Genomic DNA, 18,567 nt, shown 5'->3' with positions numbered 1-18,567 from the left:
AAGAAGGTAAAGATTATCTAAAAAAAAAAATTAATACCATGACCATCAGTGCTGCACATTTGTAAGACCGAAACAGATCATCTTCACGGATGTCAATGCCTAGCTAGCAAAGCAGCTAGCCTGCATGCAAAGTCATGGGAAAATACCTATGGTAAGTCTGAAAATGGGCATTGGCAGCGTTTCCTACTGAGTCTATGAAGCATTGGCATCTTTAAGAGTCAATCTGGTCACAAACCCCCAGGACAAAGGGAATCCTGTATTTCTTACTGTACATAAACTTCTGTCATAATTATAAAAAGAAGAAAAAGAACTTCTGTGAAGTAAGCATGGTGCATCATTTATCTTTTACATCCCAGTACTCAAGAACTCGAGACAAAATTAATTCTTACTGTGACTGTGACTGCAGAAGTCGGTGTAGACCAGACTGTATGTTTCAGTTCGTATGCTTCAGTCGGGCTAAGCTGACAGTTTAGGCCAGGAAATACAGCTAATCACAGATCACCAAATGTCAGATATGTTTTTTTATTCAGAATTACTTCTGTTAAAAATAGGAAATAGTTCTAGGAAGTAGCAGCATAATAACACTGCTTACAACATGCCAACAATAACCTAAAAATCCGCCTTTCAAACAGTCTCAGTTCTCAGACATGTAGCAATAAAATTCACTAGTTGTTTTTTTTAAATCTACAAAAATCAGATGATTTCTTTTTTCTGAAAACTGATTGAAGTACATTGTGTTGTATCACATACTACATAGGAAATGTTAAAGCTGTCATTTAGCTAATTGTGACAACAAAAGAGAGAAATCCATGTGATCAAAAATATGTGACTAGGATTGCATGATTAGAAAATCATGTGATGGTGAAATTATTAGTAAATATTGTTCTGATGCTATCAGTTGTGAATAATCCACATTTTCCCCCTCACTCTTCTCTTTCAAATCTCAAAGGGGTGTTATTATGTAAAATAAACTTTTTTTGAACTTTATATCATGTTATGTTATTCCCTCAAAAAATAAAAAAATAAAAAATAGCATATATATATATATATATATATATATATATATATATATACACAGTATAACTGGAGTGCTATTTTTATCATTCATGTATATTTAACAAATCCTTTAATGTCCCCCAAACTAGCGACAGCAAACACCTGGTGGAACTGTGAGTCTACTGAACTTATCATACGGACGATTTCTTAGTTCAGTGCTCTTCAGAACAGTTGTAAACAGCATAATGAGAACCATCGTTCCAAGGATGTAATGAAGGTGCAGTGTTTTAGCAGGAGAGAAATATACACAATACTGTGACACAGATTTGCCTCCTAATATAGCCTAGTTCCCAGCATGTGACACTAAAAAATTGATTGCATCAACTTCTTAATATTTGTTTTCATTGTTTTTATTTCATTTCAGAAATGATGGTACCTCCCTTAGACACCAGATATTTTGATCAGATCAGCTGGGCCACAATATTTCCCTCCTTACAGTATCTGTGAGAATATTATCTGAAATTCTGATTTGTGTTTTCAAAATGTTATGCAATGCAAGGTTGCCATATGATTGATTAATGTAATATTTACAAAATATTAAAGAAATACATACATACATAACTAATCCTTGGAGATGGGTATAAGGATGACTAAGTAGCCACATGATGAACAGTTGTAGAAACGTAGTGGCAGTATGTGTATGTTTTCAGCGTATCTGTTTAAGCCAGCAGATTAACTGCACCAAAGCCTCCCTTCATTCACTTCTTTCTGCAAGGTCAGTAGACAAGACGGTCAATCCTAAGCCTGACAGACTGTCTTATCTGGATGTGCATAGCATACACACACACGTGCACACACAAAGCTCGCAAGATTATAAGACAACAACAAGCAGACAGGCAGCACAGACAAGAGGTTTTCATTTAAAACAGTTTTCAAACCAAACAAGGATCAGTCTGACAGATAAACGGTTCTTGACCCAAAAGGGAAACTGTTGCTGACCTGTGAAATGCATTCAAGGCTCAATTACCTCTTTAATGGTAGCAAAGTTTGTCACTTTGATCCTATATACCTGTGTTGTTGGGGATTTATGTGTGTGTATATGGGAGGGGCTTTCCCTTTAAGAGGTGTGGCCCAGCAGCATGTCATGTGACTTCGGCCAGGAAGCCAAGCTGCGTTAGATTCATGTCACCCATGTGTTTAATCAATCCAGTTTAATCTGTATCTATCTTTGCCCGGACGAAGCATTGTGGGTAGGTTATGTTTAATATATTATTATATATCATTATTTCTTGCATCATTTTTTGGTTGTTGCGGTGGATGTTAAATATTTTTTGAATATGTTGTAAGTCTTGTATCCCCTTTTGTGTGTTTCAGTTTCACACTTCCTTGAAATCATTAAACCTGTGGACAAAAGGTCAACTTGCCTCAGAGTCTTTGGGTCAGGGAAGAGTTTAGCTGTACTGTCTAGTGCTTTTCATATGGCGAAGGCAGTATAGTGAAACCACACTTCTCAGCGGGCTAGACATCGCAGTTTAAGCTGGAAGACTCGAAATACGCATCAACGTACCCAGCCAGTGAATTATTATTACAACATTCACCTCTCTAAATCACAACAAGAAAACAAGTAATTATGACAGAGGAGGCTGCAACGTGGGAGACACGATCTCAAGTTTCATGTTCTTCTGTACAGTCAAGAGCATCTACTACAGAGTCTGCTGCTGCTAAAGCAAGAGCAAAAGCGGAAGCAGCAAAAGCACGCCTCGCCTTTGCTGAAGAGGAGGCTAACTTAAAACTGCAAAAGGCTAAATTGGAAGCATCAATGGACATTCTGAGCATAAAAAAGGAAACGGCTGCAGCTGTCGCTGAAGCTGAAGCACTGGAAGCAGCTGCCGATATGAAAAAAAATCCATCCAATCAGCTTAACTGGGAAATACCTTCCTTAGAAGCCACCAAACGAACGAAAGAGTACGTTCTCAACCACGTTCAACAGTTGGATGTGGATAAACAACTCACGCTTCCTTCAAAGCCGCAGCCAGATGCTGAGGCTTCACCTATGCATCTTATGCCAGACGTTAAGCCTTTCATTCCAAAGAAAGATGATTCTGGAACCCAGTTATTTTGCCAGACTCCCCAGCAGCAGCTCACTCGTGAGAAAAACACAGTTCGACTCGAACATGATCACTTTACTCCAACACGACCCTTCATGCCACAAGTGAACGTCAGTGATCATCCCCCACATTCATCATTTTCAAATCCTAAATTTGACGATTTGAACGTGAATGACTTCGTTCGCTATCTGGCTCGACGGGAACTGGTGTCTACGGGTTTACTCAAGTTTAATGATAAACCTCAGAACTACAGGGCTTGGAAACGATCATTTCAGTCTGCCATCCATGGTTTACATTTGACATCCAGTGAGGAGATGGATCTTCTGCTGAAGTGGCTAGGCAAAGATTCAGCCGAACATGTGGAGCAAATTAGAGCGATCCACATAAACCGCCCAGACGCAGGACTGACTATGATTTGGAACCGGCTTGACCAAACATATGGTTCTGCAGAAATTATAGAAGACGCCCTCTTCAAACGAATTGAGACGTTTCCCAAAATAACGAACCAAGATTCTTCCAAGTTACTCAAGTTGAGTGATTTATTAAGCGAACTCTTGGCAGCTAAGGACGAAGGAGACTTACCTGGACTTACCTTCCTTGACACGGCAAGAGGCATCAATCCCATCCTGCGAAAGCTACCCTTTAACCTACAGGAAAAATGGGCATCAGTAGGTTCATTATACAAGCAAAGATATCAGGTCTCATATCCACCATTTGGTTACTTCGTGGATTTCATCAGTCAAGAAGCAAGCGTTAGGAACGACCCAAGTTTTAATCTCAACACTCAAGAGGAGAATGCTCCAAAGGCTGAGCGGACAGCTTGGAAGGCGAACAGACACAGAGAGGTTTCTACGCACAAAACTGAAGTTACCTCAAACACAAACGAGCTCTTCTCAAAATCTGACGATTGCAAGAAAATGTGTCCTCTGCATAAAAAGCCACATCCTCTGCGTAAATGTCGAGCATTTAGAGAGAAGTCCATTGAAGATCGTAAGAACTTCTTGAAGGAGAATCATATTTGCTTTAAATGTTGCTCCTCCACACTGCATGTCGCAAAAAACTGCACAGCTAACATTCTGTGCGCAGAATGCAACAGCGAAAGGCACCCCACAGTACTTCACCCTGGGCCAGCACCTTGGGCAGTAGAAGTAGATCCTGCATCAAGGCACGGCGGGGAGCTTGAAATCCCTGTTCAATCTCAGGTCAATGCCCAGTACACTCAAGTTTGTGGTGGAGATCTCGCTGAGAAATCATGTTCTAAAATAAGCCTCGTAAAGGTTTATCCATCTGGGTCTAAGGACAAGGCTATGAGAGTCTACGCCATCTTAGACGAACAAAGCAACCGTTCGTTAGTTACATCACAGTTCTTTGAGGTTTTCAGTGACACAAGTTCAAGTTCTCCTTACACCTTGAGAACATGCGCTGGAGTGAAGCAAGTATCAGGAAGAAGAGCTACCGGCTATGAAGTGGAATCTCTGGATGGAACTGTCCACCTCCCACTACCAAGTCTTATAGAGTGTAATGACATCCCAAACAACAGAGATGAGATTCCAACTCCCGATGTAGCACTCCACCATCCTCATCTGAAGTCACTGGCGCACTTGATCCCAGAGGTTGATCCAAAAGCACCAATCATGCTTCTTCTGGGCCGTGATATTCTCCGTGTTCACAAAGTCCGCAAACAGGTGAACGGCACACACAACCTGCCCTATGCACAGAAGCTGGACTTGGGGTGGGTGATAGTAGGCAACGTATGCCTGGGCAACGTGCACAAACCACCAACAGTGTGTACCTTCTTCACCACTGCTTCAGATATTGGACGTCCAACACTTTTCCAATCATGTCCAAATGTGTTTCATGTTAAGGAAACATATGGTGGAATTTCAGTCAACGAACGCATTCCAGGATGTTCAGAGGAGTCATCTGTTTGTGAAGCTGCCCATCTAGGATGCTCGGTGTTTCAGAGAACCAAAGATGACAACCAAGTAGCACCTTCGATTCAGGATGGGTACTTCATGAAGATAATGCAGGAAGGACTTTGCAAAGACTCAAACAATAGTTGGATAGCACCATTGCCTTTTAAACATCCACGCTCCCGGCTTCCCAATAATAGGTCTCATGCACTGAAGCGTCTCACATCTCTCAGACGCAACCTTGAGAAGAAGCCTGAAATGAGAGAGCACTTCCTGAGCTTCATGGACAAAATGTTCAAGAATAACCATGCTGAGTTGGCTCCTCCACTCAGTGAAGATGAAGAAAGGTGGTACTTGCCCACATTCGGTGTTTACCACCCAAGAAAGCCAAAACAAATTCGGGTTGTCTTTGATTCGAGTTCTCAGTTCAATGGTATATCACTCAATGATGTACTGTTAACTGGACCTGACTTGAACAATGCACTCCTCGGAGTTCTGATTCGCTTCAGAGAAGAAGCAATTGCCTTCACAGCAGACATCGAGCAGATGTTCTACTGCTTTCTAGTTAAAGAAGAGGACAGAAACTTTTTACGTTTCCTTTGGTTTGAAGACAATGACCTCTCCAAAGACATCGTCGAGTATCGGATGAGAGTCCATGTCTTTGGAAATAGACCGTCTCCTGCAGTGGCCATCAATGGTCTGCACCAGTCTGTTCAAGGTGGTGAGTTCCATGTCGACAGTGATGTTCAGCATTTCGTGATGAATGACTTCTATGTGGATGACGGGCTGAAGTCTCTACCCACAACTGAAGCTGCCATCAGCTTGCTCAAAAGAACACAGGATGTTCTCTCCAAGTCAAACCTGAGACTGCACAAGATCGCAGCTAACAGCAAGGAAGTCATGGAGGCTTTTCCACCATCTGATCGGGCAAGTGATTTGAAAGAGCTAGATCTTGATGTTGATCAGCTTCCAATGCAACGTAGTCTTGGACTCTGCTGGAACCTCCAGACAGACTGTTTTCACTTTAGTGTCTCAAAGGAGATAAAGCCATACACTCGACGTGGTGTCTTATCTACAATCAACAGTCTGTACGACCCTCTTGGGTTCGCAGCACCAATCACTATCCATGGCAAGGCAATCTTAAGAGAGCTCACAACAGGTAGTGGAGATTGGGACACCCCTCTACCAAAGGAAGGAGAGGAAGCCTGGATTGCATGGAGAGCTTCTTTGACCGAACTATCTCAACTTCCAATTCCCAGATTGTACACCAAAATGTCACCTTCAGCCGCTGACAAGAAAGAGTTGTGTGTATTCTGTGATGCGTCAACTAAAGCTATTGCTGCGGTTGCGTATTTGAAAGTCACAGATGGTGAAGGTAACAATCAGATTGGGTTCGTCATGGGAAAAGCCAAACTAGCCCCACGTCCAGAGCATACAATCCCCAGATTAGAGCTCTGTGCAGCGGTGCTGGCTGTTGAGCTAGCTGGCCTAGTGTCTACAGAACTAAACTTTCAGCTTAGTGATGTATCTTACTATACAGATAGTAAGGTCGTTTTGGGCTATATTCACAACGAAACCAGGCGGTTCTACGTATACGTCAGTAATCGTATACTACGGATCAGAAGATCATCTAACCCAAATCAATGGCACTTTGTACCCACAGATCAGAACCCAGCAGATCATGCAACCCGGTTTGTTGTTGCTGGTCGACTCATATATACCAACTGGTTGGCTGGACCTAAGTTTCTCTACTTGCCTGAGGCAGTGGTCTCCAAGAGAAGCTGCGATCTGGTTGAGCCAGATACAGATCCTGATGTGCGACCTTTGGCATCTACTTTGAGCACAACAACATCCCCTGATCATCTAGGTTCTCAACGATTTGCTAGATTTTCTTCCTGGAAGTCACTCACCTGTGCAGTGGCCTGCCTTGTACACATAACACATCTTTTTCATGTCAAGGCAGCACAAAGCAATTCCTGCAGAGGCTGGCATTACTGCAAGTCACATGTCAGTGTTGAGGAGAGAAATCAAGCTTCAGCCATCATCATCAAATCAGTACAAGAGGAGACATATTCCCAGGAGATTAAGTGTATTCAGGAACAGAAAAAGATGCCACAAAGCAGCCCTCTAAAGAACTTGGATCCTTTCATTGCCATGGACGGTCTGCTAAAGGTTGGTGGTCGCCTTCAGCATTCCAACCTTGGTCAAAGTGAGAAAACCCCAGTGATTATTCCAGCACAGCATCATATTGCGACATTGATCATTCGACACCACCACGAGCAGGTACATCACCAGGGCCGTCTCTTTACTGAAGGTGCCATTCGGTCTGCCGGCTTCTGGATTATTGGTGGGAAGAGGAAGACAAGCAGCGTTATCCATCACTGTGTGGTCTGTCGACGACTTAGAGCTCCCGTTAGTGTTCAGAAAATGGCTGACCTCCCTGCAGCTCGCCTGTCTACAGATCCTCCTTTTACACATATTGGACTTGATGTTTTTGGTCCTTGGGTCATCTGCTCACGACGGACAAGAGGTGGTCTTTCACATAGTAAGCGCTGGGCTGTAATATTCACTTGTATGAGTGTGAGAGCCATTCACATTGAAGTCATTGAATCCCTTGAATCATCTAGCTTTATCAATGCCTTCAGGCGATTCATTGCAGTTCGTGGACCAGTCAAACACATCTACTCGGATCGTGGCACAAACTTCATCGGTGCTTGTAAAGAGCTGAACATACCTTCCAACATGGACAATATCACAGTGCAAACATACCTGTCAGATCAAGGTTGTGTGTGGACATTCAATCCTCCACATGCCTCTCATTTTGGCGGGACTTGGGAGAGGATGATCGGACTTGCAAGACGGATTCTTGACTCTATGTTCCTCCAGATGAAAGACAAACTTTCTCATGAAGTCCTGACAACTTTCATGGCAGAGGTTGCAGCAATCATTAATGCTAGACCTCTAGTTCCTGTGACCACTGACCCTGATGATTCATTTATCCTAACACCTGCTGCTTTACTCACTCAGAAAATAAACATTGTTTCAGCACCTGCAGGAGAGTTTGGAGCTTCTGACCTTTACAAGCGGCAGTGGCGCCAGGTCCAACATTTATCTAACACCTTCTGGGACCGCTGGCGGAAACAGTTTCTCCCAACCTTGCAGCCACGCAGAAAGTGGCTGGTAACTCAACCAAACATTACACAAGGAAGTGTCGTACTCCTCAAGACCGTTCAGTTGGCAAGGAACGAATGGCCTCTTGGACTTGTGACACAGACTTTCCCAAGCACGGATGGCAAGGTCAGAAAGGTGGAGGTCAAGGTCTGCAAAGCAGAAGGTTCTTCACTCTTCCTCAGGCCTGTCACAGAGATAGTGCTTCTCTTCTCTCCGAACGACTAAGGACTGTTGTAGTCTAATGTGTGGCATGGGGGCATGCCTGGCGGGGAGTGTGTTGTTGGGGATTTATGTGTGTGTATATGGGAGGGGCTTTCCCTTTAAGAGGTGTGGCCCAGCAGCATGTCATGTGACTTCGGCCAGGAAGCCAAGCTGCGTTAGATTCATGTCACCCATGTGTTTAATCAATCCAGTTTAATCTGTATCTATCTTTGCCCGGACGAAGCATTGTGGGTAGGTTATGTTTAATATATTATTATATATCATTATTTCTTGCATCATTTTTTGGTTGTTGCGGTGGATGTTAAATATTTTTTGAATATGTTGTAAGTCTTGTATCCCCTTTTGTGTGTTTCAGTTTCACACTTCCTTGAAATCATTAAACCTGTGGACAAAAGGTCAACTTGCCTCAGAGTCTTTGGGTCAGGGAAGAGTTTAGCTGTACTGTCTAGTGCTTTTCATATGGCGAAGGCAGTATAATACCATTGAGGGATGTGGCAGTGCATTTTGGGAAGCTGAAATTTGATCTTTTATTTTTACTTGAACAGTAATGTAATTGATCCAATCATTCCAACCTGTTTTTTACTCAAAATATATTAATCATAATAAAAATTGTGTTATATCTTTAGGCCAGCTTGACAATAAATAAATACAAAATATTTTCCAAAAACAATTTTTTAGAATCTGTTATGCAATATATCAATTTGCATCACACCTCTTCTTGCAGTGGTAAGTCTCCCACACAGCATCTTCTGTGCTCTCATTCTGGGTTGCTTTAGCAAAGCAGAAGCATGACAGAGCTATTAAGTACTGGTCTCATTACACATCAGGAGCAGCGTGAAGCCGGCATCACTTCCCCTCTCCTCCAAGCTCTCATCTGACTACCAGCTCTGTTCAGATTTCCACGCTGGCGCTGAATCTCACTAATCTTTCCAAGAGTTTCTATTCAAACCACCAGCTGGACAAAGGGGGGCAGGAAGCAGCTTTTTCCCCCAAAGAGTGAAGGGAAAGGGGAGCAGGGCAGAGGGGAGGAAAAAATATAAAGAAAAAGAAAAATCCACCAGACAGGAAGTTTCTGATGGCATTCCTTGTTAGGGAGGGATCGAGTGACAGAAAAAAAGAAAGATTTCTGGCAAGAGAAAATAGATGTAAATGTACATTTCTTGTCAATACTTTTCTGTTGAAGAAGATGTTAGACCTGTGCAAAACCTGGTTGTTACATAACTGTTGTGGGAAACATAAGCTGTGGCTAAAGAGATGCTACCGAACCAAGCATCAGCTGACTAATGCATGCTAATGGAGTTGTTTAAATCCATTTCAATAAGCGAATATCACCAGGCAAAGCAGGGTGTGGTATATGATTATTTTTTATACCATCCCGTGTCACTTAAAGATGAAAATAAAAGGTGAAGTTCATGTTAATTTATCCCTTTTTTTTTTTTTTTACTTCACACTATGTGCAGCTCCTCGACTGCTATCACAGGTCAGTATGGAAATGTCTATTAAAATATAGATTATGGTCAACTTGACGATATTTACATTATTTATTATAATCTATAGCTTGTATGCAAGGAATGTAGCCATATTAATTAAAACAATGAAAGCAGAAAGTAAGTCCTTTAGTACATAGAAGTTTCAGTTAGTTTTAACAGATCTGACAACTATCAGATTACTGATTACCATCTACAATAAATATTACAGATTTACTGCACATTTTAAGAGTTTGATATTTGCTCACAGGCTTTACTGCACTCTAATTTAACCTTTTAGCTGATCAGAAGTGCCCATAAGAAGCTTTCTATCTGTGCAGCAGGAGTTTGAGTGAGTGACCTCCAGGGATCAGAAGAGTCCCCTCATATTCCACCATCTGTATGTTTTAGATCTACCACTGAATAATAATAGACCTCTAAAGCCAGCCAAGTTTTTACACTTCACCAAGAAGCCAAGAGCAGCACCAACTTTCACAGCCTGCCTCATCCTGTTGCTCCTCAAATCAAAACATGATCAGCTCTCTTGTCCAACACTGGAATTTCCTTTCTCATCTCTCCATTGTAAGCTTCTCTGACTGTATTTGTAGACAAAGCAGTCAGCAGACAAAGTATTTTGGATGTATTATTCTTAAAGCTCCCACTGGTTTTAATTAGAGTTTTTAACCTTTTGACCTTAGTCCCTCATAGGATTTACAAACAGCAGCTGTACTTTCAGAGGTAATTTGGATTATTCTCAAATTTCATTTGATGTCTAGAAGCTGGAGCAGTGGGTTAGGGTTTAGCTTTGAAGTTAAATATTTGCTAGATGCTACACACACGTCAAAAACACTAAGATCACTAGACGTGGGATGGGAAAGACTTACAATCTCCATACAATTCGATAAAATCAGTAGACAAACTTTTACAATGCTGTGACAGAACTGTCAGATTCCAGCCAAAACTGCATGTTACACTTGGGGAGATTATTTTGGACCATTGATGGGACTCTGCAACATCTTGACCATAAATACTCCACCACTATAGAGACTGTTGATGAAGGCTGTCAAACAGTTTTGGATTGCAAGGAGGAGCTGAATGATTGCCAGACATTCTTCAAGACCTCTTACTGGAACAATCCCCAGGGGACTGTGGACTATTCTGGAAACAACCCATGGAAATTGGACATTTATGAGAATTATCGGCACATTGAGAAAAAAATTAAACTTTTTGGACAAAAAAAGTTCAAGAAATTCTGGTTAGTTTCCCTTTTTACACAATAACGATACTCTTAGACAAACTGTTTATTATTTTATTGCTGGTCTGGTTTTCTTTCTGCTTTTCTAACACTTTAAGCCAACTTTTATACGTCTCTTAACTCTATAACTATAAGCAATCTCATATATATTCATATATCAAAACTGTTGTTCAGCTAGTATTTTGACAACAAGTTCAAATACAAGTAAATGACGAAGTGGATATTTGAACCAGTTATGTTTTTTTCCTTATAAGCTCATAGATTACCCAATAGCTTTGAAACCCTTAAATATCACATAAATAAATTAACAACACTCTCTTGTTTGGATCTTGAGAAACTTTAGGGAACAAAGATCACATTAAAAGTAAAATTAGTAATGTGTAAATAACCACAAAAGACAAAAAACTTATTAAACTTAGCAGTGTGTTTTTGTTAGACGTCTAAACTTTTTTGGAAGAATACCTATTCTTCCAAAAGTATGCAACTTCCAGATACAGACTTTGTGGGACTTCAGACATTTATTTACGTTATATGTGAATGTCTCTGATTCTCACCCAAGTCATCACTGTGCTGCTCGTCCAAAGCTAATGGACACTAAACAGGAAGCTGAACTTCCTGTCTGGACGCCTCATTGTGTTTATATCTTGACTTTCACTGAAAAGAACAGGGTCGCCACAAGCTCCAGATTTATCAGATCAAATCTAATCCAACAAGAGTAGGTAGTCATTGTGGACCTGATTGGTTTTCCTGTGCATGGATCAAATTAATAAATTCTGGAGTGAGAGCAGGTCGGTATGCAGAGTCACTTAGTAGCAAGTGTTAAAATTACACAGACTATGAATGTCAATATTGAGGAAAAAGCGTAACTAAAAACATATTTACTGATGGAGGGCCAGGTAACTTTTTTTGTGTGCTCTGCTTCTACTTCTTGCAAACATCCCTTACTGAAACCTCTTTGGTATTAATCTGCTAAAAACAGTATTGGGGACAATGTTTTGCCTTTGTGCACAGTCTAAATCCCTTAATGATCTAATTTTATTTGTTGTAGCAGAAGGATGCGGTTTCAGATGTTCTTCTTTTATGGCTATCTGGCAGTACTACACACAATAGTTTAAAATACTAAAGCTTTTTAAAGGAACAGTCTGTGTTGTCTTGCATGCTTATGTGACAGATGCACACAAAAAAGAAAAACAAGTTTCTAATTAAAAAGAGCAAGTGTTAACTTTTACTTGAAGAAAAACAGAAGTCATTTTTTCACTTTTTGATCTTTTGAGCTGCATTAGTCTGAAAAGATTTAATTTCAAATTAATTGAAAATAAAACTGTTCTATACCAATCAATTTTACACCAGATATTAGACACTGCTCTGTAGAACTCATTGTGTAAAAATCAATGTGTTAATTACTCCGTGCTCAAACTCACATGGAGTTCTGTTCAATAAGTTAAAAACACCACAGCTGTATCAGCTTCATGTCTATAAGTACAGCCAAACCCACAGTTCTTCCATGCCAGAGCTCACTTCCCTGCTGCTGTGATGTACTTAGCTACGTTTTTGCACCCAACGCCACTTACACTGGAGCTTAAATCCTGCAGCACGCATTCCAAATGAAATGGCCTAAAACACTAAAATGTGACAATAAATGGGCCAATGCAGAAAACAAGAAAAGCTCTCCATCTTTGACACATTCTTCCCAACTCAGCAGCAGTCTAGAGGCTATTACAGCCAGGCCAAAAAGGCTATCAGCTCTCTGCAGAAACTATTCTTTAAATTGTCAGCTGTCATCCTGAGCATCTGAGTACACAGGATGCCACACGTTTCCATCCCCGTCACGCTGTGCCAACGACTAAAGCTCTTAAAGAAACTGTCAACTGTGCAGGTGTGCATGCAGCGCTCTGCCTTCATCACAGACACAAACATTTTTATGGAATACTGGCGGTTAAGACGTAGATGTTTCCAACTTACCAACAACCATTAATGTAAACTCGAACCCTCTCTTGACGGACTTCCGATACACCTGGTTGGGGAGATTGGCGAAGCCCACATACCCCTCCAAGTTCCGCTGCTGAAAGAAAGACAACATTTCTGTTTCAGTGTTTGATAAGCAATGACAACAGACTATCAAACTTGGATTAGCTCAAATATAGTCATTGTCAGGGAAAAGTAACCTAGTAAAACCAGAGGGATGCATGCAAACATGAAAAACTTTTTCAGTCCTTTTCTTTTCTCTTCACACTTATATAAAAAGAAAATGCAGCGATAAAACAAGGCAAAAAGCTTGCTCCTTTTCAAAACCTGCAATTAGCATTTTTCCTTTGCTACATTGACAGAACCCCTTTCAACTTAAGTGTAGTGGTATAAATACAAGTTGGGGAAAAACGGTTGCTTTGGATGGGTGGGGGCTGAGAGGAGAAATAACAGGCTTTAGTTGGAAAATAATGCTAACAACTTTCTAGTTACCCCAACTAAAACAGAAATATTAGCCTGCTAAACATCTACTTTCTTACTGCAGACATATTTTAGCCAAATGAAGATATTAAAAATAGTAAACGTCCTACATGTTCAGTCGTATCCATCATGTACTACCGGGTGTGAGGAAGGAAGCTGGTTGCCACAAAGGTATCTCTTCATCTCTCTCCCTGTTCTCTTTCTCCTCCCTCTGTCTCTCTGTCAGCTTGTTATCATTATAAAAACCCTCCAATCACCATACAGCGTCCTGCACGCTACATGAGGCAAACACAATTGATTGTTGGCCTCTCCAGCTCTGTCATGCATGGCACAGATGGAAACGTGCAGAAGTGATGGAGCTACTCATAGATTAGGTGTTGATCTTAAACCCAATGGTTTATTTGGAAAACAATATAAATCATCAATCGTAGCAATGTATCTGGTGACCCAAACCGAAATATGGAAAGTTTAACAAGCTTTATTTTCCACAGAAATAGAGTGGTAATCTTTTGGAGAAATTTAAAAACTATCTAAATGTTGTCTAGGAAATAGAATAAATGTAAAGAGAAGGGAGGATGAAAGGAGTTGTCCAGCAAATCTCAGAAGGTAAATACAAAAAGAAGTGTAGGATTAAGCGAAATGTACACTCAGGTGTTAATCCGCATGGTTTTGATAGCCATATGACTGCATTTTATACAACCTGGTACCAAATCTAAAACAATAAGAGTGATCAAACAAGGGTTTCTGCACGTTTAATTTCAACATTTAAACTTTAATACCTCCTTGAACTTGGCAACATAAGTAAACTCACTAGCTCTCAAAGTTATTTTTACTTGCCTAGTAGCCAAGTTTACTCAAGACACAACTTAACCCAACTTAAGTTGATGTTTTTTGACATTACATGAGTCCATGTGCTTTTACACCTTGGTTGTTTCCCTTCAACTAGTCAAACTTGGACTGAATTATTGTAGACACTTTGTAAATTCTGCAAACCACAGGCCATTTCTAAAAATCTTATATTTACGTAAACAAAATTCTTAGTTCTTAGAGGATTCTTAGTTTTTCCCAAACATATTGATAAAAGTGTGCCGTTGCATCTGGTGTAAAAGAAACACTGCATTTCAGAAAAAAACTGCATACCAACAGTAAAACATGGGGGTGGAAGAGTGATAGTCTGGGGCTGTTTTGCTATTTCAAAGACTTTGGAGTGGCCTAGTCAAAGTCCTGACCTTAATCGTACTCAGATTCTGTGAGATGACCTTAAAAATGCTGCTGTGAAAACCCTGTGATGTGGCTGAATTAAAACAATTCTGCAAAGATGAGTGGGCCAACCAGTTATTAGGTTTAGGGGGCAATCACATTTTCACACAGGGCCAGGACACCTTAATTTAAAAACTGCATTTTGTGTTTACTTGTGTTGTTCTTGACTAATATTTAACTGACTTTGATATTCTGAAACATTTAAGTGTAACAAACATGCAAACAAATGGAATTCGGGAAGAGGGCACATACGTTTTTCCCGTGCAGCTTTCTTAATCACCATTACAATTATTGTGAATTTAATATCCTATTTACATCTAACCTGCTGAAACACAATCAATTCTCACAAAGAACCAGTAACGCAAAAGGTTTTCAGCTTTAAGTGTGGGAAAGAAACAATAAAGACTGAAAGTACCTTGCCAACATTAACACAGAAGTTGCAATAAAAAAAACAGGCACAATCTATTCACCTCATCAATATTGTGATGCTTGCAGCAGAAAAGCAGGAGAAACTACTCCAAACAAGCCTGAAGCACTTTCCAACATTTCCATGTTTGATCCACCCACATTCACATGCTCCGAGTATGTTACATAAACTACCACCTCTGACGATCCGTTCATTTCCCTGCTGCTACATTACGGGTACCCACATAGTTTTTATTTTAGTACTTCAGGAGAAAGTGGTGGTTCAGATTGTCAACGTTTAGCACCAACAACCGCCTGACTGTGAATGTAACAAAGAGGTAGATGGATGTAGTGTGGATCAGTTGGAACATGTTCGTGTGAATTTATAGGTTAACGTTTCTGCGGAAATAAGCAAGCACACAGGCGTGCACTTCAGATCTACACAGCTGAAAGAAAGCGAGAAAACAGTTAGAGCAGCAGGCACGGGACTTAAAAAAAAAAGGAAGTAATGGGGGATGAGAGAGAAAAAAAAAAGACTAGTCAGCCCATACCATTCATGCAGTCCCATCCCCCAGTCCACCCAGTGGTGATAGTAGCTGCCTGGCTCACTGACATCATCTTGCCAAGCCCCTCACCCTCCACAGGCATTCAGCAGCAGCTGATCCCTGGGCCTTCTCACCGCCTCCATCAGCTGTTTCCAGTTTTTAGTTTTACATATTCCAAATGAATAATTCATCAAGTATTGCTTTATTTAAGCAGAGCAAAGGGAGAAGTGAATGCCTTTGAAAAGAATAACCGTGTTGGTGCTGTTTTGGTATTTTTAGCACTTATCTCCCAGCTATTTCTATTTTTTTGTGCATGACCACTATCTTGTTATGCCAAAGAAAGTCACCTTTGGCTTTATTGCTGACAGATGCAGAATGACAACATGGTGTAGCAGGCCGTGTGGTGAGTAATCCTTCATTGCTAAATGTAAGTGACAGTGTAAAAAATCCCTCCTAAAGAGGAAATGACATACATGGAGGCATGAGTGGCTTCTAAATCAGAACTTGTGTTTAAAATTTTATAATGAACTGACACTATAAATACACTAAAGACAGACAGAAACCAACAACGTTCAGATAGCTGGGCGATGAAAATGATTGAAAACATATACAAAACATATTTCCAGTTACAAGATGAAACCAAAAAAGTAGGCCGAATGGTTACCCAGTAGATTTGACTTGAATCTGGGAAGAGAACCTAATATTTAGGATGAATGCTCTCCATGTGCATGTATGTTCTTCTCCCCAGCTTGAGCTTATTAAAGTTTTGATCTGACAAAGCAGTGATTGATTCCACTGAAAATGTTTTTTTCAATCAAATAAGTACTCAACTGACTTGATGTAGGACAACATGATGGATTCAATCCTTCAAGGTTCAAATTCCATCATAAACTTTTCAATTTCAGGATTTAACTCAAACATTATCTTTGACATATAAGGGGAGTCTTACATTAAAAAACCAAAATTTTTTCTTGAATACAAAGCCTGTCACGAGTAAATTATATGACATTTATTCTAACCTCCGTGTTACTATAAAGCAATCAGTCGATTGCTTTATAGTAACATCATTTTTTTTCTTTACTGAAGATTGTTACCATGTTCTGTTGGATTTTTAAGCTATGGTTTTAACTGGTTTTGTGTAACTTTGGCAGCTTAGGCAATTCAAGTTTTTAAAATGCCGTTAACAGAGATGAACAATCCAGTTTTTCCTGACCAATTTTGGGTTTCTTTGAACTCTTGCGTGGCAATTCTTTAGTTCATTCTCCTGAAAACAATAACCAAATATAGTTTAATTTGGTGGTAGTTTTTTATATATAAATTTAGTAGCTTTGAAGCCAATAAAAGATGGAAAAGTTAGAAATTAATACTTAATTTAAGCATGAAGGCCCCGCTTGACCAAATAAATACAATCTCAAGTCAGTGACTCGATGCAGTCAGCTGGGTTTCCTCAGATAGAAGACCTTTTAAGAAATTTGAATTATAAATTGAACTTAAGTGCATTGATTCATGACTATGATCTACTAGGATTGTATGTAATTAACTTAGAATATGTATGATTGGATTGAATTAACTTGGCTTTCTGGGAAGTGCTTTGAAATAACATTTGTTGTGAATGTGGTGCTACAAAGTCCATCGACCTTACTCAATACCCCGCCTTGACGACTTGAATTACTAAAGTTAAAAACCGGCACAAAACTATGCTATTAGGTCATGTGCTAATTCACCAAAAACCGGATGTTTTCAGTTTTGAAACATTTTATGAATAAGCAGAATGTATCCAATTTCAGTATCCCACAAACTTGTCAGCACCAGATCCGATCAAGGTAATTGTTTCGAATCAATGGTTGATTAATCGGTTGCTGTCCTTGTTAACAAACATCCATGATTCTTGTATAATTTAAATACTTTTATTGCTCTTTCACATTGCAGTATTTGTTTTTCCTTACTTTTTTTTTTGCAAACTTAATAGCAAATGTTGTTTTAGATAAAATACATTACTTTATTAAATTCCTCTTCCTCGTGGTAAGAGTGTAAGGTCTACTAATTTTGATTAGAAGCATCTAGATCTAAGAACTGAGGCATCCATTGCGTACTTTCATTGCTAGCATTATCTGAGCAGAAGCTTTTTCCACCGCAGCCAGCTTTAATTGAAACCAGACCACGTCCCTATATGTCCTATATGAAGACCTCAAACCAGTCTACAGTAATTTCCTCAAGAATTTAACACAATGATGTTGTCCAAAGGATAAACTTATAAAGAAGGCGTCCATCTTCCCCTGACTAAATGACGACTGTTATATTTTAACATCGTTTAACCAACAGTGGGGCTAAAAAATAGGAAGGCAATATTCCAAAAAAAGCTAAATTATAGTTAAAGAAACAAAGACACGTGAGTGGGGACACACAGTAATATATTTTTTGTCAAATACTCAAAAATAGACTGTTGGAAGAGGTAGACATGGACTTACAGCGATGCTCGGAACAGCAGCCTCTGGTCGCTCGATCATTATGCTGTCACCACCCAGCCTGCTACGGACACTCACCGAGGCATACACCGAGGGACGTCGGAGCGAGTCACGGAGCTTAGCAGGAAATGCTGCTTCCCTATGCTAAAACACCAAAGCTAAGTAAGATAACGGAAACAACGTGGAAAAGTGAATGAATGAATTGGGTCAAATTACATATGGCCGCTTACTGGTAGCACAAGGAGGTAGAGCACAGTGAGGAGGAAAATGCTCCAACGGCTGTTTTTCTTCACGAGGAGGACCAGCGGTACTTCCA

At 40.2% G+C, this 18,567-nt stretch overlaps 1 protein-coding gene across 5 annotated transcripts in view; it reads right to left on the bottom strand.

Annotated features, from left to right (window-relative positions):
* The window catches only part of LOC114155515 (septin-7-like), a 45,612-nt gene extending 27,045 nt beyond the window's left edge, over positions 1-18,567 (bottom strand). Inside the window, exons 1-3 of one of the 5 annotated variants that reach the window (XM_028035437.1) lie at positions 18,482-18,567; positions 18,255-18,395; positions 13,094-13,193 (exon numbers count right to left, since the gene is read on the bottom strand). In XM_028035437.1, the coding sequence (XP_027891238.1) occupies positions 13,094-13,193; positions 18,255-18,293 (139 nt within the window). In that variant the 5' untranslated portion in view covers positions 18,294-18,395; positions 18,482-18,567. Of the gene's footprint in view, positions 1-13,093; positions 13,194-18,254 lie in introns of all 5 variants that reach the window. The other 4 variants (XM_028035444.1, XM_028035452.1, XM_028035461.1 and 1 more) reach the window with 4 other exon arrangements.

This window comes from Xiphophorus couchianus, chromosome 2 (assembly GCF_001444195.1).
Source record: "Xiphophorus couchianus chromosome 2, X_couchianus-1.0, whole genome shotgun sequence".
Lineage (NCBI taxonomy): Eukaryota > Metazoa > Chordata > Actinopteri > Cyprinodontiformes > Poeciliidae > Xiphophorus > Xiphophorus couchianus.
Note: the sequence above shows the minus strand (reverse complement) of the source record. Positions and strands in the feature narration are given on the sequence as shown.